Source organism: Cladophialophora yegresii (genome assembly GCF_000585515.1).
Source record: "Cladophialophora yegresii CBS 114405 chromosome Unknown aczIN-supercont1.1, whole genome shotgun sequence".
NCBI lineage: Eukaryota > Fungi > Ascomycota > Eurotiomycetes > Chaetothyriales > Herpotrichiellaceae > Cladophialophora > Cladophialophora yegresii.
In genome coordinates this window covers 3,153,442-3,175,497 of record NW_006913045.1, presented here as the reverse complement: position 1 = coordinate 3,175,497, position 22,056 = coordinate 3,153,442, and the positions used below count along the sequence as shown (strand labels likewise).

Below are 22,056 nucleotides of genomic sequence, written 5' to 3'. Positions count from 1 at the left end.
TCAGGCAGGGAGATGCACATCCTGTCCAGGAGCGGCAGGGGCACGGCCTGCCAGTTGCGGAATCGGCGTTCCCGAGACTTGCGCAACAATCTGGTGGCCACATAAGGGGAACGGTGGGTTTGGGTGAAGATGCTGGAGAAGTGAAGAAGTGAGGACGCGCACGAGGTGGACTATCGATCGGGATTATCAGGTTCGTCTCGGTCATGGAAGAGACCGGGATATGGGGCTCTCTGTGGAGGAGTTAGAGAAAGATGGATACATAGACAGATAGAGTGACGATTACTCACCAGAGACCAGGTTCTCGGTGCCCGCGATAGTCGCTAGATGTCCAAGAATAGTTTCCTCATTCAGCACCTAGGAATTGTTCAATTACCCGGCAATGATGGCCGCCGGATGCATCATTGCCTCGGTGCCGGTTGTCCTTCGTGTCCAGACTCCCAAGGCGCCATGCCCCCCTAGGTTACAACTCTCAGTACAAGGAGTCCCGGAGGTGTCAACTGCGAGGCTGGTGACAACAGCCGAGATATATCTCCTGCAAGGTGGTCGCCCAAGCGGATGCCTCTGCCTGCATTGCAACACGGTCGTCGTGCTCCGGAGAGATCGTGTCCAGTCTTGCCGATGGCAGTAGAAAGCTGGCGTGGAAGCCATGTTGACGTTGATCTGTCGATGAAAACATTGTTAGCGAGTACCCACGAATGGAGACACAGCCGGAAATCTTGAGACATGGCGCAATTTCTATCCAGGCCCGGCGCCCAAGATGTTTAGCCTAGTACATATCACTGGAACAAGACTATCAGCTCGGCATTATCGTCAGGCCGGCCGGTCTATCTGCACAGAGGGACTGAGGAAAGTCTGTCCGATGCCCGGGATGTGGCGACGGTCCCTGACGGACGTACAGGTGCCAAAGTGGCTGGTGAAGCGCGGCATATGGAATATCTGCGTGCGCTGTATGGCATACCGGGAGTCCCAGTCCCTTGTCGAGCCGCCTGATTTCCATTGTGATACTATATGTCAAGTTCCCACTGACCGCTCTTCGATCATCTCCTGCGCGTTCGAAATAGGGGCGCTGCTTCTACACGCTAGTGGCAGGCATGCAGAGAGCCTGTCGTGGAAGGTCGATCAGGAGAAGCCTGGCTGAGAACACTTTGGGCCCAACAACATCGAAGACAACGGCTGTTAGTCAAAACTCTGTGTATGCGGACTCAGTGAAGGCAAGCGTGCGGTTGGCTGGCGGGATCGGCGGGATCGGGGTGAAAGGCGTCTTTTCCAGGAAGGCTGTTTCGTTGACCATCCTTTCTCCTTCTCCACTGCAGTAGTGATAGGCTTTGAAATGAACGCCACCTCGCAGGACAGTTCGCCAGACCCTAGATGGCCTGCGGGCATAGACTCTCCTCTGGCCCATCCACGGTTCCTGCTCAAACTCAGAACCCTTGTCACCACCACCTGTGCCAGATAACGAGCGTACCGCCAACGAACCTGACCACTCCCAGGCGGGAAGGATCTGGTGGGAATTTGAAGGACTCATGCCCTGATTGGACAAGATCTACAAGAAATCACAACACTGGGCAACGGCCTCGACCCAGCAGAGCTGCTCCAGGGCGAGCTAGAGCGGTATCCAGTCATCGCCGAAACTGCCAAGTGCCGGTGTGTGGTGATGTGCCGTCTTTGGCTCGGCATAGATTGCATGATCTTCCTGTAGGGAGTGAGAAGAGAGGGACCGTACCTCGCTGTGACGTCCAGTACAGATCCACGTTTGGTACCCGCTCATGTGGAGCTTGCTGAAAAGAATCAGCATGTTTCTTCTGGCCTTCACGCCGACAGCACTTCTAAACGGCGACTGGTGCATCACGCTGTCAATAGAGAGGAGTCTGCTCGAGCCAGACTGGCCGCGCGGCTAGATGAGCCGACGACGTCGACAAACCTGGCACTGTGAGGCAAACTTGCCCCTGAGCACAACCGAGAGCATCTCCATGGTAGTGCAAGCCGTCTATCTCCTTGTCGCGAATGTTTCTGACGGCCCGAAATTTCTCAGCTTATTTCTTGTGGTCAAGAGCCATCGACCGCCATGGGTCGTGTCTCGGATTCTGTGCCTTAGATCTCCGCAAGGATTGTTGCTCAAGAAGGTAGCTCAGATTATTTTGGTCTTCGGGATTTGTGCACGGTCAAATCATCAGCATCATGGGTCATTCGGCCCCGGGACGCAGGCGAGTTTCAACCCTCGGCCGGGATCTGACACGTTGCGAAAGACATCAGCTAGGTATTCGAGGCAGCGGTCAGTGGACGAAGTTGCACATGACCAATGCTTCTCTCATCCTCGCTGTGGTGTCGCGGACCGCATAAACTGAACAAGATCGTGCGGACGTATGAAGGGGCCAAGTCTATAGGGTCTCCAAATGCCCATGCGACGGAATGCTAGTCTTGCAATGCGGCTGAAGTGCAGGCAGGATTAAGCTTGTAGCCATGGAGAGTGCCCGGCGTCGTCACCTCCTGCCGTAAAGAGCTTCCCAACGGTCTCTGCGTCTCGCAACGTGCAGCATCGACATCTGGTGCAGTCATTGTGCGCGGGAGAAAATCTCGTGTCGACAACCAAGGCTCCTACAAGGTCATGACCAATGTCACTCTCTCGTGCGAAGCTTTGCGACGGCTGAGGCTGTGCCAAGCGAACGCCAATGACACCTTCTCGAAACTTGAAGAGGAGGTGAGATTTTGCAGGAAGACATGGCTGCGATGAGACAAGCTCCATGCGCGTCTATCTTGAATGACAACATCACTGCCCTCCGAACATAGGCATCGAGTGAGCGTCATACCATTCAGAGCATGAGAAAAGCTTTTGTCCCCAGTATTGAGTGCGCGACGTCGGCTGCGGTCCAGCTGAGCCGAAACTTAAAGGATCCGGAATGCAAGGTCTCGCGCACCCAAAACCAAATCGGAAAGGATACGCGGCTCTGGAGGGGCATGAGGGCCAAAAACAGAAACCACGAGTGGCGATCCAATCGAGGGGCAGCAAGAGGCTATTGGCACGCGATAGTTGCCGGATTCGCGGTGCCAGTGCGGGGCCGTCATGGGGTGGACGCTGGTGGACGGGTTGTCGACGTCGATAGTTTGGGCGCGACCCGTGCCCGATTGAGCGATATCAGTCCAAACGGGCAGCTCGAAAGAGGCGGGGCCGGCAATGCACAGGCCAGCGTCGCGTATGCTTCCGTTTGCGGGCATTCAGTGGAAGCGAGAGAAAAACTGCCAACCGCCTGCGTCTCCCTGCGCCCGCGTGGCATGGCTTCCTTTTTGCTTCCCCATTCTGCAAACTTTTACATTCTGTCAGCTGCTCGTCTCCCTCTCTGCGTAGTCAGCGACGTCTCACTACCATTGCAGGCTCTCTAACTTCGTCAAGCTGGAGTTGCATCCTGGTCTCGCACGTGGCTGCCCAGCCCTCCCCAGGCACGGCTCGATGGGCATTGGCCTCCAGCTCGACCCTCTCCAGCTTTTGCTAAGCCTGCTCCGGTTAGCCATGCGACGTGCGTCCACGAGCGCTATCACTTCGCGACCCTCGAGACGAGGCTCTCCAATCGCGGAATCGTGAGTGACCTCAGTGTCCAGCGCTCGAGGCTCGGATATGTTTCGCTGGGACACGAGATACCGCACACAATCGCATTCCCAGCTGGCGCCCCCATCACACAGCCTGGCCCACAGAGATGATGCGATGCAACATCCAGACCATCCTGACGGACCCCTGGCCGGCGAAGACATTCTGGCACAATTAAGACTATCAGCACGCACGGCTAATTCGGGTTGACAGCACAACCGACACACCGATAAATATTGAAAGGGGACCGCTCAAAGGCGCTCATCTCGCACAGGATCCAGATTGTGGCGGCTTCGAGAGTTTGAAAGTACTAAGCAACACGCCGTGGGACATGCATCTCGCATCGTGAAGCCTGGCGGAATCCCAAATTGACTTCGCCATCAATCCCCGATAGAGAGTACCTCGCCGCCAGACCTATGCTTTGCTTCGATTCCCGATGGGTAACATTGGTCGTCCGAGCACCGGGTGTTTCCTGTGTCGCAAGCGGCGAGTAAAGGTCGGCCACGCCGATTCACACATCCGGAAAGTGCTCTGATGCTGACAGCAGAGGATTTAGTGCGACGAAGGACGCCCAGGATGCCGCAACTGTGCGAGGCTCAAGAAACCCTGCCCCGGGTATCGAGAACCGGGCTACGGCCTGATTCGGTCTACACTTTTTGTATCAAACGAAACAGACACTCAATCTCAGAGGTCGTTGTCGACCGAGAGCCTTCCTCAGCCAGCATTTTATCGAGCAGGATCGTCGTCCAGCGATAGCGACGAGAGTGAGTCGGCCAAAACCGACCCTATCGTCCGTTCCGAGACCCAATCTCCGCAGAGATTACAACCGTTGACCTACCCGTCCGCCGACTTGACGGAACAAGCCGTCTGCTACTCCCTCACGCAACTCGACGTCAACTCGCGTGTCCTCTACGGCAACCATGCCTTCAACTTCCTCCCTCAAATCCTTGCGGACGCGGGTCGAGACTCTTACCTCTACGCCGCCATGCGATCTGTCGGCGCGGTCAACCTTGCCAACCGATCACCAACAGTTGACATGCGCGATATGATCGAGCTTGAATACGCTCGAGCGGTGTCACGCGTCACCGCAGCGCTGGCAGACCCTGACCAGTATCTGAGGGACGAGACGTTGGTCGCAGTATGGCTGCTCGGGATCAGAGAGGTGAGCGAAGTCGATTCTCATGCCCAAATCGTGCATTAGCCTGACATCCATGCAGCTTCTTGCCGGCGTCAACGGCCCACAGAGCAAATCAGCGCACCAGACACACGTCGATGGAACCCTGATGCTCCTGCGTCTCCGTGGCGAAGAACAGTTCTCTACTCCAGCAGGCCGGCACCTCTATGCCACTCTCCTCTCAGCAATGGTATGGGCACCAGGTAGGACCTTGAGCATGCTGAGCGCTGACCAGTTTCAGCATTGGAAGCCTATGTTTGCCAGTGAAGAGCCCAGCCAGGAATATCTCGCGTTGGAAGCACAGCTCCCACGAGCCACAGCTGTGCCAGAGGCCTCGTTGCGGCTGCGGAGTTTCTTCCACGGGGTGACGAAGCTGCGTGCACGGATCAGGAATTTTCTGTCCATGCAAGACGATACCACGGTGGACAGGGCACAGGTCGTGGAATCTTACCTGAAGGCGGCAGCCAGGTTAAAGGAGAAGGTCAACGGATGGTGTACGGACCCGAGCTGGCTGCCTCGCAAGGTGCTCGCCGAACAACCACCACCCCAGCGGCATCTCGATCGCAACCCGTGGACATCGGGCACGCTCCTCCGACTACACTGTTTCGGCTCGTGGGACGCATTCTTTCACTGGAACCGATTCTTCGTCGCAAAGGCGTGCCTCCATGCGGCGCTCCTCGACGCCCTGTCCACGCTTCCCAAAACCCAAAGCACGCGCGTCAGCGGGAGAACCATCGACGACCTGATCATCTCGAACACCGCCGTCCTGCAGGAAACAGTCCGAGACTTTATCGGTCAAATGGCATACGCTCTGGGGGACGTGGATGAGACCGGGCAATCACGTTCCGTCCCCACGGGATTCGTCACCGGCGGCGCAGCGAGCGAACTTCGTGGCGTCGATGTTCCGTCAACGCTGCAAGTGCAGGGCCCACTGTCTTATTTGATCATGTTGAAATATCTGGGGCCGGGGCAGCGAGAGGCAATGTTCCTCGCGCTGCAACGCATTCGGGCGGAATTCTGCATCAGGTGAAAGAAGGGAAAAGGACAAAAAAGAACCGTTACGGACCGGGATTTGGCATCAGGTGAAAGAAAGGACAAAAAGAACCAGCGTCGGATCAGTCCTGTCTGGATCACAGAACTGCAGGTCAGGGGTTTTCAAAGTTACATTTACAGAGCGACTGATAGCGTAGAAGCGAGTTTAATACCCAATTGTTTTCAACCAACCACCTATCTACTCGGAAGGGACCAACGCTTTTCCAAAGGGCCTATGAGTGCCTGAATGTTTAGAATCAGAACATATCCAGATCCAAGTCGTTGAGGTCCATCTCGTTCCCCTCCAAGCCGTACAAGGTATCGAAATTCATGTCCGCGTCGCTGGTGTCCAAGTTGCCCATGGCCGCGACTTCGTCGAGCACCTGGTCGATGCCGTCGGGTTCGCCCTGCTCCGCGGCCTGCATGTCCACCACGCCTCCTCCCCCTCCTCCGGACACGGCCGTCGCGGCGTCGAGGTTGGGATTTGCCGTGTCGATGTCGGTCAGCTGCTGGCCGAAAATTGTGTCCAGCCCCATCTCCTGCACGGTGAGGAGGTTCTTGTACGCTTCCACCTGCCGGTAGAGCCGCACGACGGCCTCGGCGGTCAGGGTGTCGCCGCTCCTCAATGTGCCGCCCAGATTGTGGTACAGCAGGCGCAACGCGGCATGGAGGCCCTCCCCACCCATACAGATCACGGTGGTGACGGCGTCGAGAGCGAACAGAAATTGATGGCTGTCGCTCAGCTGCAGAAGGACCCCGATCAGAGCCCGCAAAGCTACCTCTGCGCCTCGGATTTCCACGGTCCGATTCATCAGGGCGGGAATGTCGTGAAGGCTGACTTGCTGCTCGGGATGCAGAGTGTTCGCGGACGTAATGAGGGTCGCCAAGCTGTGCTGCAGGAGGCTTACGACCCCGGGGCCTTCGTTCTGGACCTCTCTTTCGGCCGCGAGCGTGAAGTCCGGGCATTTGTCGAGCGTTGTGAGGACGGAGCCGATGTTGCTGTCTTTCGAGGCCGAGGTCGTCAAGCGCAACTTCAGACGGGGTCCGCACATGGCCAGAATGGTGTGGTGTATGTCTCGGGACTCTATCGTCCCGGGTGCTTTGGTCAGCACGTCCAAGACCTTCCCGATGACCGCACTGTCCTGATGGAAGACTTCTCCTGCCCAGCCCAACGCCGAGATCAGGGAAGGTAATAGGAACGGTTCCAGAAGATCTGATATGATTAGCTGGCAGTCTCCAGATATGGTGTCTGCACTTACAGTCCAAGCCAGCTTTCAATGCGTCGTGCGTGAGTTTTCCTTGCTGGTATGCTGTGACTGATTGCCGCAGAAGAGTGGGGATAAGCAGGTAAAAGTCGTGCGGACTGCAGGAGGTGAAGAGTTCATCACTAAGGCCTTCAGCAAGGTAGAGGGCATTGATCCAGTTCCCCAGGTGGGATTTTTTCTCCTCCGACAGATCGTCTAAGCTGTGTTCGTAGTTCTCGTGCCTGAGGTACTCAGACAGGAAGCCGCCCTTCTTGCGGATCCCCAATCCCGAGTTGGGCAAATCCAGCCGTGCCTTGGTAACCAATATGAGCAAGAATATCGCGCCGAAATCATCATATACGGGTTGTGCCTCGCCTGATCAAGGTTAGCTGGTGTTGGTGCCAGTGGCGAATGTTACTCACCATGGATCTCATCCCACCGCCAGTCATCCAGGAGGCTGCACAGAGGGCTCAAGAAAAAGGATGGACGGATGAAGAGTGCAACACAGTTGATCGCAGCCGGTTTGCGTATGATGGCATTGGCGAGTTCTTTGAGGTACTGGGTCTCCTTGCTTTGGCAATAACTGTGCATGATCTGGAGCCCCGTCAGCTTACAATTATCATCTCACTGATTTGCGTACCTCCACAATCGCCTGACTGATAAACCCTGCACTGCCGTCGCCGCGGATTAGCTCCTCGACGAGCTTTGGTCCTCTGGCGTGGTTTGAGTTGACGCGTTCGACAAGACCGTCCTTAGTGTAAAGCCCCTTGCTCAGCCCTTTCAGAAGGTCTTCATTCCCGACAAGCTGAGACACCATCTGTCCTGGTAACAGATGGATCAGAGAGCAGACATGTAGGAAGTGGGCGCCAATTGCGAGTAGATCGTGCTCGGAGAGGAGCGGCACTACTTGATGCCATGCGTCGCTTATGGCCTGTTCGGTGCTGAAACCGTTAAAGGAGGTTGCGGAAATCATTGAAAGAAGCGCCGGCAGTTTGTTTTGAATGAAAATCTGGCATTGTTGCATGCAAAGGTTTTGCCTTGGTGTTGAGTTCTGGCATTTCAGAATCGCAAAAGAGGTGGTGAAAATGTCGCTAAACATTGCCTGGTAGTCGTTGTGGTGACGAGAGGAGAGCCAATTGACAGCTGTCCCGTCATCAATTGTCGAGCTTGTCAGGAGGAGGCTCGAGAGGAAAAGCATAGTACCGGCCTTGGAAGCCACCAGCTGACTCTCGGCGATGGACACCTGGAATTGAAGTGCTTGGATTTCTGATGCTTGGGTCGACATGTTGCTCTCCTGAGGCCGGCCGCCGTCGAGAAGACTGATGTGTTTCAAAACAGTGTTGATTCGCTCCACGAGCTGCGAGGAGAGAACAGAGTACAGTGGCAGGCATAGCTCAAAAGCCTGCCTCATCGAGGCTCGCAGGTCGCTCAATGGACCATCCAATCCCTCTCTCTTCGATGTCACGTTGGGGGACAGGGCCTCAAGTCCAGCATCAGTGGCGGCTAGAGAGGCCACGAAAAACGCAAGCGACTCGACTGTAGCATTGTACTCTAGGCCAGTCCTCTCGCCGTCTTCTCGCGAAGCTTGACGTGCCACAGCCGAGAGCCATCGTGAGGAGAGCGACAATGCTACTCGTGCCTCTGATGCTTCCAATTTGTACTTAGGGCCGATCATGATCATGGTTAGATCCTGCACCGTCTGGTTGTAGCACGCAACGACATCCTGAGAAAGCTGCCCTTTGGCATTGTTCCACCGCTTCGTCAAGACTAGTAGCGCGTCAGAGACAGAGATGGCCCCAGTGCTTCCAAGATGATCAATATATAGCGAGACGAGAGGATCGCCAGGCGCACAGAAGGATTCACGACAGTCGACCAGAGCATCGAACAAACGTCTCACTGCAATTTCGCCATCGTGTGCCTGCAACAGGTCGCCGAATTGTTGAACAGAAATCCGACGGCGAAGACATTGGCGAGCTATAGCCGTCCATTTCGAAACAGTCATGATAACCCGGGAGAATTCATTCCAGGGACGAGGTCGTCCTCGAGACAGTTGCTCCCTGACCACGAGATGAAGGAGGATAGACCTCAGGGATCAGACCCAAATTCCAGCAGTCCCAAGCTCAAGCGCCAGATCATGACCTTGCCATTACTGCAAGCCCTGATGGACACCAGTAACCGAACGAGGTGGTGGTGGCAGTGATATTACGCGTAGTCAGTCAAATTAAAGTGTGAGAGAGAATGGAGTTGCATGCCAACATCCCAAACATGGAGATGAGCCTCTGACTTGGATCTCCAGCAATCTTCAGTTTCCTATGAAAGGCGACCACATAACGTGATTGCTGCAACCCGTGGCGTCCATGATCACTAACGACGGCAGGTGCTCTTGAAGCAATGCTACATAATATCGTTCCTCTTGTCCACGAACAAGCGCTTTCCCTCTGGCAGCCCCCATGAAGCGCCTTTTATCTACGCCGCAGCCAACGCAGGACGGCTGAGACTCGTCGCCAGCAATGGCTGAGGCGCTTCGGATCAGCCTGCTCCCAGGCGATGTCCGCGCCAGAATCTCGTCAACATGTGATATCACCACACCGGAATCTGTCATCGAAGAGTTGGTCAGAAATGCCCTGGACGCAGACGCCCGTTCGATTGTCGTCGAAGCGGATTTTGCGAGAGGCTACATTGCCGTTTGCGACGATGGCAATGGCATCAAAGAGGTGGAATTCTCGCAGCAAGGGCAACTCGCCAAATTACACTGTACAAGACAAACCAAACCCATTTTGAGGACGAAACTAACTGAAGTTCAGGCTCTTCTAAGTTCAATGTGCCGCTGCCATCGTACGGTCGGTACGGCCGCTTTCTCTCCAACCTCTCGTTCATATGTCTGCTGTTCATCGCCTCCCAGCATCACTCCGAATCGACCGCAAGCCGGTTGGTCCTTCACCGCGGTGTCGCTGTGAATCGCGAGGTGCGAATGTGCAAAGAGGAGGTTGGACTCATCCGACAAGGAACGAACGCCGTGGTACACAACCTGTTTGGCGATATTCCTGTTCGACGCAAGCAGTTGTCAGTACGCTACTCTTCTGCGCTGGAGACTGAAAAGGCGTTCGAGCGGGTAAAGAAGATGCTTGTCGGTTACCTACTGGCATGTCCTCGCATGGTCGAGATGCGGTTTACTTTGAAAGGCGAAAAACAACACGATCTTCGTTGCAGCTCGTCCCAGGTGGGCAGTACGCCGTTGTCGCTGGAGTCTACCGTGTCTACTCTCTTCCAGTCAAGGTTCCTGGGCACCCTAGACACGAAGCGATGGCGTTCAGCCTCTGTCCGAACAAGTCACTTCTCCATTCGCGCCGCTATCTCGACACGTCCAGCACCGTCCAAGGCAGCGCAGTTTATCTCAGTCGGGCAAGTGCCAATCTGGCGTAGCAAGGGAGCCAATTCTTTATTTGAGACAATCGACCGTCTGTTCGAGGCATCAAACTTCGGCGCCTTGGATGCCAACCGGAGTATATCAGGGAACCGAAGTCGCCGACGGGAAGGGGATCAGCCCATTACAGAAGCCAGCAAATTGGGCAAAGGCATCGATAGGTGGCCTATGTTCTACCTTCGAATTGACACCGAGCTGGAGCAAATCGCCTGGTTGGTGGGACAGAATGAACCTTCGGCGGATGCGATCCCGGTCACAGTGCATCTGAAAAAGGCATTAGAATCGCTTGTATCCCACTTCCTGACCAGCTCTGGGTTTGCTCATCGACCAAAGCCAGGAGACGTGAGTAGGTTACGCAGTGGTACAAAGCACAAAGATGACCCTGGTGATCAGTTGCAATCAAGGCTGCCTGTTTCTGAGCTTTCACGAAGTGCAACCGAAGCTCGGTATCTGAGCTATTGGCACAGGGTGAAGAGTGCGTGGCCATCAGAGGAGAATTTCCGGTACGGCTTAGGCCTTGACGGGGCCGTGGATGACGTCCCATCACCTGCAGATATTCTAGAAGCGGATCGTTCGCCTGCCGATGCTCGTTTTCAGGAGAGCGAACCGGCAATAGGACTGCATAATGCACATGTCGCGAGTGCTGAGGGGGCCGACAGTACCACCGACCTTTTGTGGACGAATCCACGCAACGATCAGATGATCCATCTCAATCCTCGCACGGGAGCAATCGCGCCTACAGCAGGACCGCAGGGTGACGGTCGTTTGGAGGGAGGTTGCGGACATTCGAGCCGAGCTCGGACGTTACCACCTAATACACGATCCGGTCATACAATGCCCCAACCAAGGCCGCCAGCGAAGACCCTTCAGAAATACTTTAGGACAACTTGCGTGCAGCTGGCTGAAGCACCTGTTGCAAGCATTGCACGTGAGGAGTGTCCAGCTCTGAGAGGAGAACAGCTTGGCCCCGGACCTGCATCCAATGTTATTCCCTCCTCTCAGGCTGTGACGACGCGCGCGCTTTCTGCGGCAAGGGCGATCCAACAGGTTGACCAGAAATTTGTGCTCGCTGCTGTCGCGGCTCACACCAAGCACAATGAAGGCATTGAGAGAAGTCTGATCGTTCTTATCGACCAGCATGCGGCTGATGAGCGGATCAAATTCGAGCAGTTGTGCCAAGAGTTCTGCAAGCGAACCTCTACTACACTTTCCAGGCCACTGCTCTTTGAGGTCGACGAAACTGAGGTACGACTTCTTGAGGAGCAAAGAGCGCATTTCCAGATGTGGTGCCTCCGCTACAACCTCATCAAAGTCCCGCGGGACTCGACAGACACCTGCAAGCCTCCACTGCGGATAGTAGAGGTCACCACGCTGCCAAGTCTCCTTGCGGAACGTTGTCGAGTGGACCCAAAACTCCTCATCGGTCTCATGCGACGAGAAATATGGTCAGACCGGGTTCGATCTCATTCCCTCGCGGCTCACCGCGTCGATCAAACTTCGCAGAACTGGTGGTCAGACCTCGCAGGTTGTCCCCAGGGTATGATCGAAATGCTCAAATCTCGATCGTGCCGCACTGCCATCATGTTTAATGAGGTTTTGAAACCTGACCAAAGCCGCGAGCTAGTCCGAAAGCTTGCTCAATGCATTTTCCCTTTCCAATGTGCGCACGGTAGACCCACATTGACAGTGGTGGCGGATTTGCAGGATATGAAAAGCCTCATCCCTGCCATCAGCGCGCACACGCGCATTAGCGACTTCGCTCTTGGATATGGCGATGTTTGGAGGGATTGGATTGATACTAAGTGAGGGAGGCATCTTGGATACGGAGGCACCCCTTGGAAAGCAGCCTACAATTTAGACACTCTGGCTTACTTCTTTCTTATTCCCGTCTCTTCCTACTCGTGAAGCTTCGTTCATGCACCTCGCGGCTGGGCGGTAGACCAACGTAGGCGCCTCGTAATCTATGATGGGTTTCAAAATGCGACGGAGGGGCCAGACGCGCGCAGAATCCGTCGTCACACAGCCGCATCCAATGGTGAGTCGCGGCGCGGCGTCCGGCGTGATTGTGCAGGGATCAGGCGGCATTCTTGCCAGCGCGGCTTGCTGGCAACCGCAACTCGACACCACATTCGACAACAAGCGCCCAATCGTAGCCTCTGATAGTCCTCCATCACATGAGTCAAACAGCTGCCTGAGGCCTGTTTGGGACGTGTGTCTGCGGTGACCGACGTGCGGCTCGGAGGCAAGGCCGGCGCAAAGGACATCCACAATTCTTCGTGGCATCCAGGTGGCGAGAACGTGGGAAACGCTGAATGAACTGCTGCCGCGATGGTGGCGGAGCTTTCAGCAACAGTATGGAGAGGCTCTGTGACGATTAGCATAAGCGGTGGACAACGACCACGATCTGTTGTCTGTAAAGGACTTTCTGAACGAGTATGAAGACACAACTGCCGCGCGCTGTGGGCTTGGGATCCGGTGGCCCGGCGGCCCCTGGCGCAGCCGAAGACTCGAGGTAATTCCAGCATGGGCGCCAATCAGCGCCCGAAGCTGGGCTTTGAACGATGCGGCTAGCGGCAAGCGTCTTTCCCCAAGCGCCGGGGGGTGTCTGTGCGGTTCCCTGCCAGTTGCAGCTGCCTCGTCCAGCATCAATGAATGGTAGCGTGAGAGCAGGCTTATGCTTCTCTCCCCTCCTGTCTCTCCCTTCTTCGACTGCATGTAGCTTGATACGGGGCTAAGGGCGTTCTGCTGGAGCAGCACTTTACAACTGAGATCTTCCTCCTCGGTCTCCCCGTCCTCCTTCAACTCCTTTGTGAGACTGCACGCCGGGGCCAAATTTACACCTAAGGGCGGCTCCCTAGGCGTTAACCGCTGACTAACGCAGAGTCAAGCAATCAGCTTCCACTTGATCTTCTCTCTGCCGCCCACCGGCTGCGCTTCTCGCGGCTTTCGCTTACTTGACACCATAGAATCCCCCCTCTCTCAGCGGCCGACATTGCAACATTGCACCTTCAGAGCTGGATACCTACTAACCTGCCCTATTCACACGAGAAAGTTCTGCGCAACCTCTTCGGACTTTTCACCTTGCCGAGGCGTGGCACCCACGTCCAGTGTTCTTCCATATCAGCCTCGTGAGCGGTCCCGGGCGCCTACTCTTCCCCTCCAGGCTGTGACGGGTCATAAGCGCCCACTCAGATCTCTACCTTTCAACCGCGCGCAACGCCCGCTTGCAAGATCCAGACTCTCAAACAGGATCGGACGAATCCAAGCTGGGGACGACGTCATTCGCCCTGCTCCTGCAGAAGGGGTAGCCCTCGGAAGCGCCGACTTTCGTGGGAGGCTCATTGCCCATCTGATCCCTTTTCCTGGGTTTCTTCAGGAGTCGAACGGCAAAAGGGGGATCGGAGGCGGTCCAGGAGCACTTATACCACGCCGTTTGGCCGAGCCTGCTGGTGAAGAGTTGGACTGAGTGGTTTGCCCAGAATGGTGCTCACCCCTCCAGTCAGTCACAACAGTTCAGAATATGACATAACTTCAAGCCCGGATGCTGGCTCACGACGGTTTGTCGCAGTCAAGGCCGCTTCCGATAACGGTCGGTCACCAAGTTCCCCGACGAGGTACGCCCCTCCTGACGAAGCCTTAGAGAATAGTGTCTCCAGCAGAATGTCGTCCCCACGAGAGCAATCTCGGAGGGACAGCGAACGTCCTTCCCAAGGTCACGCCGGCATGTATCCACAAATAAATGGGCAGGAACACGCGGGCCATAAGCGAAAGCGATCCGACATGGAAGAACCTCTGCCGTATTGTGACCAGCGCCCACATGAGTACAGCCCGTCCGCAAGACCAGAACCGCAACACATGGCCAATCGTGCACTGCATGTCCTTGGGAGCGGTAGTCACAGCGCAGCACCCTACTATCAAAATGGCAACGAGCAGCACAATGGACATACGTGGCACTCCGAGGGGCCCGTCCAGTCACATCCACCCGCAAACGGTGTCAGGCACAGTACTTCGGAGGCGCAGATGGCGGAAGTGTTGCAACGGGAATCAAGCGCGTCCGAAGCACCGTCTCGGTCGTGGGAGTCTCAGCCCACAACAAACGGACAGACAGCAAATGACCAATATGGTCAGGAAGCCGTCACGCCCCCAACAACGGTCGCCCTGAAACGGAAACGGAACTTCAGCAACAGGACGAAGACGGGTTGTCTGACCTGTCGAACGCGGAAGAAGAAATGTGATGAAGCCCGTCCACGCTGTGAGTTTCGCTACCTTTTGTCCAGATAGCTGTACTCGGGTTACTAATGTTTCTTTTTGACAGGCGATAACTGTCTGCGGGGTGGCTTTGAATGTAAGGGCTATCTTTCCGCTAAGGGGGTCGATCCGACCCAGGCCACTGGGGTCAGAACCCCTGTGCCGCTACAGTCCAAGGATGATCAAGGTGACGTGTCCGAGTCCTCGCCTTACACTGCGCCGCACATGGACGCCCTCCACGCCGGGCGCCCACCAGTTCATCCTGATGGCGGCCAGGCCAGACCGGCACCCATGAACGACAATGATGGACCGCGTCCAGCATCCTACGGGTCAAGCCCACCACGAAACGGGCCTCCAAACCGACTGCAATACCCTGGCCAACCACAACGGCCGCAACAACACACCCCAAGTTCTTATACCTCTGACCATCTTCCCGCTTTGTCTGATGCCAATAGATCAGAGCAACCTCTGAGTGCACGACCTCACGCTATGCCTCGGCCGCCACCTCAAGGTACACCTTACCCTCAGCATCCCCCGCCCTCCCATCAGGGCCAGACTTCTATGCCAATGCAGTATCCTCCTCAGCATGCAGCACCACCGGCCCCAGCTCCTACTCATCCTCCACCAGCTCCTCCACCATTACAGCAACCAAGCCAGTGGAATCAGCGGGCGTATACGCCTACACATCCTCCATCCTCAGGTCCCTCGACGACACCAATTCATACGCGGATGTCGTCTTCTGGCTTCGACCATCCGAGGTCCAGCTTCAAAGTCTCTAGTCAAGAGGACGTTGAAAAATCTAAGATGTTGAGGTCGGTCCATTATAACTACTTCGATGCGACATTGCTGTACGAGCGTCAACGGTGCGACCGAGCTGTCGAACGGTACAATGCCGCTTGTAAGCTGGACAGTGGACTTGGCGAGCAAGAAGTGCGCAATCTCTTTCTCAAGGTCATCGATCCAAGTCAAGACACCACCCATAGACTCCCGTCTCACAACCACAGCAAGGGCCATATTGGTCCCAACGTCAAGATCGAGGCGCCGTTCACATGCACGTACGGGTACAACCTCAAAGTTCAAGAGGACGTGTATATCGGCAAGGGTTGTTATTTCGACGATTCTGGCACAATTGAAATCGGGCCTCGAACTATCATCGCTCCCTTCGTCACCATCTTGACGACAGACTACGGGAAGGATCTGGTGCACCGGAAAGGCACCCGCGGTCCCCACTGGAGCGCTGGCGACGTCTTTATAGCTGCTAATGTGATCATCGGTGCCCGAGCTGTCATCTATCCAGGTGTGAGGATCGAAGAAGGTGCCACAGTTGAACCGGGCGCCGTCGTTTGCGAATCGCTCACGACGAACCAGATTCAGCGAGCTAGCCGGGCCCGAATCGACGATGCGATTCCTCTCTAGGGACGAGGGAGGAGGGGAGACGGCCTGTGCTTTCTACACGGAACGATGGTGCTGGTCTGTTCTTTCTCTTGATGCAGTAATGATCTGAAGCGTTGTCATTTTGCCAATGTGGTTATGAAGTACGACTGAATTGCCTGTTCCCGCTTTTCTGCGGAGTATTGATCCCAAACGGATGAGCCCGACCACCGATTCTGGACCTCAATGGATGCGACTGGCGTATCTTTTTGAGTTTGGTGCGCACGAGCGTGCCTCGGGCCGCTCTGAGGACCCAGGGCAAGGTTGAAACGCGGGAATTTCCTTCAATAGTCATTGACATAAAGGCTTGATGTTGTTCTGGGGGTGTCCACCTAGCAAACATTATTGACCGGCAAAGACGCAGAAAGCCATTTTCCCAAGCATGGCGGTCTATCGCCTTGGATTCTGTATGTGTGATGATCGCATCTAGCCATCGTGCTTGTGCGAAGCCGGATGCATTTTCCCAGCACGCAGAAAACACTCACGCTGTTTCTGTTTGGTGTCTCTGGCGACGACTCGAAACACGAGGCGCCGCGTCAGACTCGTTTCGGGTTGAGGAGGCCAAGGCGAGGTAATCGGCGATCTGTCGATGAGTACGCCGTACGTAGGCTTTGCTATGATTGTTGACCTTGATCGCATGGCTGTGATATGCTGGGTGTTTCTTCGTTCCCTAGTTTGAATGTCGCTGTCGGCAGTGACAGTGAGGCGGGATCGCCGTCCCAGACTGTGTGGATAGATGCTCACCCGTCGGGCAAAGCCCAGTACACAATAACCCTTGTTGACGCAGAGAACCATGGACCAAAGAGCTGTTCGTCACCCGTTGCTTGTTGTTGGGCTCCGACGTGAAAGTCTGTGACGAGTGCTGATCTGCCGAGAAGCGGACATCTGACTGGCCGACCTCGCCGACCATCACTCGAATTATTGTTTACAGAAGCGCAGATGTAAGATTGCGGTGGGCTGAGCGTACGGACAAGCACAGAGCAGTTGCGTGTGTGGCTACCAGGGCCAATAGACCGAGCTTCTGTGTACAGATGACTTCGCGCTGCAACGTCATTTCCGGCCCCTCCAACAGGTACGTACCTACAGTAAGAACATAGTACTCGGTCAGTCTACTCTTAGATACCTCCCAGAGGTCATGACTCGACACACGATGTAGTGAGGTGAACGAAAGGTCCAGACGGCCTAGAACCCTCAGTCCCAGGCACTATTGGCGGGTAGCAGTCGGTCCAGGCGGCACCCAAGAGAGTTTGGTGGCTGTTGGAGGCGTGAAGTGGCGTGGGTGGGCGTGGGCGTGGGCGTGGACTTTGCGCTTGTGGGCCGCGGGCTCCCACGCATCTCACCTGGTAGGCTCTCGAGCAGAGGGAGAGAGGGAGACAGCCCGCTGGCACTGGAGATTCTTCCCAGCGGTGCTTTCCTTCCTCGGTCATGAATATTGGCACTTCAGCTTCGATTTCCCTTTTGTTCCGAGTACGTACCTAATAGATCATTTGTACAGTGCATTCTTTGTCGTTGCTTGGACGTCACTTCACATCACCATCTGATTCCGATCAGAACGACCGCCAGCCTCATTCCTGAGGCGTCGTCTGGTGCATTGATCCCCGAGCCGCCCAGCTCCTCCTGGTCCTTGCAGACAGTGTGGAAGCCACCACCCCTCGCTTCGCCTCGACGTCGTGCTATCGCGCCCCTTGTCTCATTCTCGACACAGACCAGAGGCGATCGCGCTACCGCGCCGAAACTCCGAACATACTTCTCAGGCTCATCCTTCTGTCGTCGACTCCGTGTGATATGGCCTTGTTGCAGGCGCAGGTACTGTCCTGAACGCCATGATACCCGGAGTACTGCACCAATATGCGCGAAACCCAACCTTCTAGCATATTCATTGCACCTCTCAGAATTCGCAAGGACAATGACGACGACAGCCATGGCGCGATGGAGGAGTTGGCATTGGCAGAGGCCATCCACAGCCCGAGATCAATAGATTCCCTCGACGACATGAACTCCTCGCCTGCACGCTTCCACAACTACCTCCGAGCTCTGTATCCCTTCCAGCCCTCGTCACCGCATTCGTCCACCACGGTCACCCTCCCGCTCAGCGCAGGGGACATCATTCTGGTGCATTCGGTCCATGTCAACGGTTGGGCTGATGGCACGCTGTTGGAGACCGGTGCTCGTGGGTGGCTACCGACCAATTACTGTGAGGGCTACGACTATGCTGCCATGCGACCTCTTTTGAAGGCGTTGACCGAGTTCTGGGATCTGGTGCGCTGCGCAAGCGAGACAAATCTAGGCCTCTTTCGCAATCAAGACTACATGAGAGGCCTGGTTGCCGGGGTACGCGCTCTCCTGGAGCGGTCCAACTGTCTGACTCGGGATTGTTTCTTGGTCAAACAACAAGATGGGATACGCAGAACGCGGAAGAGTCTGCTATCTGACCTGGCGCTCCTTGTTCGAGCGGCCAAAGAGCTGCAGCAAGTCGTCAGCGTCGGTCAAGCACCCGACAAAGAGATGCTCGACATCAGGCTCGATGATATGCTCCTGAAAGCCTTCAGGATCGTCACGCGTGCCGTCTTGTTCTATGATGTGTGGACCGAGCAGGCAGATGCATCACCTGGAGCTGCAACAAGGTCAGCCGAGTCATCTTTGGAGTCTATCGCAGTCGTAGCGTCCCAACAGTCAAGTAGGTCGCACTCTACCATTCGCCGTCACGTATCGACGTCGGTCCAGGCCAAAGCTCCGGCCGTGAATGGCATGTCGAAGCATAACAGTCACAATTCAACAGTCAATCCAACACACGTACGACGGCACTCCTCCATTACACATCGCATGTCGTACACTCGCGCCCCGACACAGAAGAACTCCAACCTCATCTCCGACTTTCTCCACCGCTCTTACGACGAATTCCTGACAGTGCTAGCTTCATTTCTCGGCTCGCACATGCAGTCCAGGTCGTCGTCAGAACTATTGCTCACCACACAAAACGCCGTGCGAGCATGTCGTCAGCTCTTTGCCGTCGTCGAGACGGTCATTGATCGAGACTATAGCACCTCCAGGCCGCTGGTCCAGGCGAAGGACTCCATGTACGACGCCATTACTGAACTGGTCCACGCTGCTCGACAAGTGTTCAAACCCATCCGCTCTATGGATGATGATTTGATCTATTCGCCAGACGAGGCTCACAACTTGGTACAGGCCGCTACAGCTTGTGTCAGTGCCGCAGGGCGCTGCGTCACCAGGACAAAGACAACCTTGGAAGAGATTGGTGACTTCGAGATTGAAAATCTCAGCTACCTTCTGGGACGCAGCTCTGGTGCTTCAAGCACACCGGAGCCAACAAGTCGGAACATTTCCCCTGATTTTCCCCCTTCCGGAGCCTCAATCCCTGTCACAACGGAAGCCCACAAGCCGCATGAGCGACCTCGCATTGCCACCAATCAGCCGTCGCTGACACCTCCCCTTTCCTTCCACACTTCGGAGTCTCCCTCCACTGGCACTGGTAGTATTCCCCCGACCCCGCAGGATGAGGCCGTCGCGGGCATTATCCGCTCCTCCCCTGTAGAGAACCCATCTCTACTTCACCAGAAGGCGGCTCTGGCGCCTACGGCATCGAAAACACCCACCGAGGTCAAGCACCACCGGCCAAGCGGCCATGTGGTCAGAGGAAGTATAAGCAGTAACAGCAGTTTCGAACGAAGTGATCGGCGGTCGAATCCCAGCAACGTTTCCTCGGCGTCCACACGCGTCACTTCATTTCACGAAGATCTTGGCAACGCATTGAAGCCGTCCATTTCCAGGCGCTCGCATGATGCGCGTAGCGACTCAATTGATGTGGCCGACGCGGAGGCTGAAATCTTGGTGCATTCATTTGCACAAGAGCTCGTCTTTAATCGAGAGGGCGTGGTCGTAGGGGGCACGCTCAATGCCTTGGTGGAACGCTTGACAACACCCGAATCAGCACCTGATATCTTCTTCGTCACGACCATTTATCTTACTTTTCGCCTCTTCACAACACCGGTGGACTTTGCAAATGCTTTGCGATTCCGGTTCGAGTATGTCGGGGAAAATGCAGACATTGCAGGGCCTGTCCGACTCCGGGTCTACAATGTGCTTAAGGGATGGATGGAATCTCACTGGCGCCATGATTGTGACGACGCAGCACTCCCAGCGATTGTGGGCTTTGCGAGGGAGTCTCTGGCTACTTCCCTGCCGATGGCGGGTAAGAGAATTCTCGGGTTGGCGGAGAAAGTTGCAATGACCCATGCGGCCATCGTCCCGAGAGTCGTGGCAGCCATTGGGAAGACAAGCACATCGACCGCAACCTATGTTGATCCGAACACTCCGATGCCCGGTCCCATCATCTCCAAAAGTCAGCTTACTGCGCTCCGAGCCTGGAAAATGGGCGGAGGTTCGGTCACGATCCTCGACTTTGACCCACAGGAGATCGCACGTCAAATTACTCTAAAGGCTTCGGGGATTTTCTGCTCCATCCTCCCCGAGGAGCTCTTGGGCACGGAATGGACGAAACGGAACAGCTCGCTCGCTGTCAATGTTCGGGCCATGTCCACACTCTCTACCGACATCTCCAATCTGGTGTCGGACTCTGTCCTCCAGCTGGAAGAGCCCAAAAAGCGAGCCGTCATCATCAAGCAATGGGTCAAGATTGCAAACAAATGCTTGGAGATGCACAACTACGACACTCTCATGGCGATCGTCTGCTCACTGGATTCGACCAACCTGAAGCGGATGAAGAGAACCTGGGACTATGTGCCCCAAAAGACGAAGACAATCCTTGACGACATGTGCAAGATCATTGATGTCTCGAAAAATTATGCGGTCCTGCGGCAACGCATTCAAGCCCAGATACCGCCCTGCCTCCCGTTCATCGGTGTCTACCTGACCGATCTTACAATGGTGGATTCCGCCAATCCCTCCACGAGACCGTTGTCGATTGACGGCGGGGCGACATCCGTGATCAACTTGGACAAGCACATGAAGACGGCCAAGATCATCTCGGACCTGCAAAGGTTCCAAGCTCCTTACCGGTTCGTCGAGGTCTCTGAGCTTCAGACGTGGATGCAGGACCAACTCATCAGGGTCCGATCTGCTGGGGACAAGAGTTTCCAACTACACTATCGTCGATCCCTGATTCTGGAACCCAAGGAACCCAACAGAAGCCCCAACCCTGAAGCCGGGTCCGGGAAGGACAAGGACAAGTTTGACTTTCTCACCTGGGCTCACTTGGCTCCAAGGGAAAAGACACTTTCCATCTCGGGCTAATCAGAGAAGCGGGGTCCGGCCCTGGGACACAGCAATGACCAACCGCTGCGCCGTTCTTATGATTTGATGTGTTCTTGAATTTTCGTTCATCAGTACCAGTTTATTATGATACCCACCACGAACGTTCTTATTGTCTCGATGTACTCGCTACTTGCTTTCTAGCGTGGGGTGGGATCCGGTGGCGTGTCGGTTCACGGTCATTGTATGCTTATCCTTTTGTGTGTGTTCTATGTGTTTATGGGGTGGCAAGACTCGTTTATTTGCGCCTTTAGCGGACGCTCTTGGACTGTATTTGACGCGCATGGGCATGGCCGATCATATGTGGGGATGGGGGAGGGAGGAGGTGCAACTCGATCGACGTTTGGTTGCTTTTGGGCGGGCAATTCTCCATACAGAGCCATCACAGACTATACTGAGACCCAGAACGCATGTCATGGACAGGGCGGAAAATGGTCCTCACAAAAGTGCCATCGAAGCCAAGTATCTACCTGGACCAATGTTACAGAATCTAATTACTACTGTTGTCTACTGTCTATCCTTGAAGTCGTCTAATGAAACAGGCTCTATGGTTCCCCCACCGCCACATACAGCCAACACAGCCATGCATATGTACCTAGAGGATGCTCTCAATCATGGAGAGCCTCAGAGC

At 55.4% G+C, this 22,056-nt stretch overlaps 5 protein-coding genes across 5 annotated transcripts; 4 read left to right on the top strand and 1 right to left on the bottom strand.

The window, feature by feature from the left end:
• Positions 1-4,016: 4,016 nt before the first annotated feature.
• On the top strand, positions 4,017-5,784 carry A1O7_01135 (uncharacterized protein; the record flags this gene model as incomplete). The annotated part of the gene is made up of 4 exons (XM_007755174.1): positions 4,017-4,076; positions 4,137-4,742; positions 4,798-4,944; positions 4,996-5,784. The coding sequence occupies 4 exons, from the start codon at positions 4,017-4,019 to the stop codon at positions 5,782-5,784; spliced, it is 1,602 nt and encodes a 533-aa protein (XP_007753364.1).
• A 259-nt stretch (positions 5,785-6,043) lies between these two features.
• A1O7_01134 (uncharacterized protein) lies at positions 6,044-9,032 on the bottom strand (the record flags this gene model as incomplete). Its single annotated transcript, XM_007755173.1, has 4 exons — positions 6,044-6,999; positions 7,046-7,405; positions 7,453-7,624; positions 7,671-9,032. The coding sequence occupies 4 exons, from the start codon at positions 9,030-9,032 to the stop codon at positions 6,044-6,046; spliced, it is 2,850 nt and encodes a 949-aa protein (XP_007753363.1).
• A 508-nt stretch (positions 9,033-9,540) lies between these two features.
• On the top strand, positions 9,541-12,260 carry A1O7_01133 (uncharacterized protein; the record flags this gene model as incomplete). The annotated part of the gene is made up of 2 exons (XM_007755172.1): positions 9,541-9,784; positions 9,835-12,260. The coding sequence occupies 2 exons, from the start codon at positions 9,541-9,543 to the stop codon at positions 12,258-12,260; spliced, it is 2,670 nt and encodes an 889-aa protein (XP_007753362.1).
• A 2,049-nt stretch (positions 12,261-14,309) lies between these two features.
• Positions 14,310-16,118, top strand: A1O7_01132 (uncharacterized protein; the record flags this gene model as incomplete). The annotated part of the gene is made up of 2 exons (XM_007755171.1): positions 14,310-14,706; positions 14,770-16,118. The coding sequence occupies 2 exons, from the start codon at positions 14,310-14,312 to the stop codon at positions 16,116-16,118; spliced, it is 1,746 nt and encodes a 581-aa protein (XP_007753361.1).
• A 1,863-nt stretch (positions 16,119-17,981) lies between these two features.
• A1O7_01131 (uncharacterized protein) lies at positions 17,982-21,407 on the top strand (the record flags this gene model as incomplete). The annotated part of the gene is made up of 1 exon (XM_007755170.1): positions 17,982-21,407. One exon carries the CDS (start codon positions 17,982-17,984, stop codon positions 21,405-21,407), a length of 3,426 nt encoding a protein of 1,141 aa, XP_007753360.1.
• Positions 21,408-22,056: the final 649 nt, after the last annotated feature.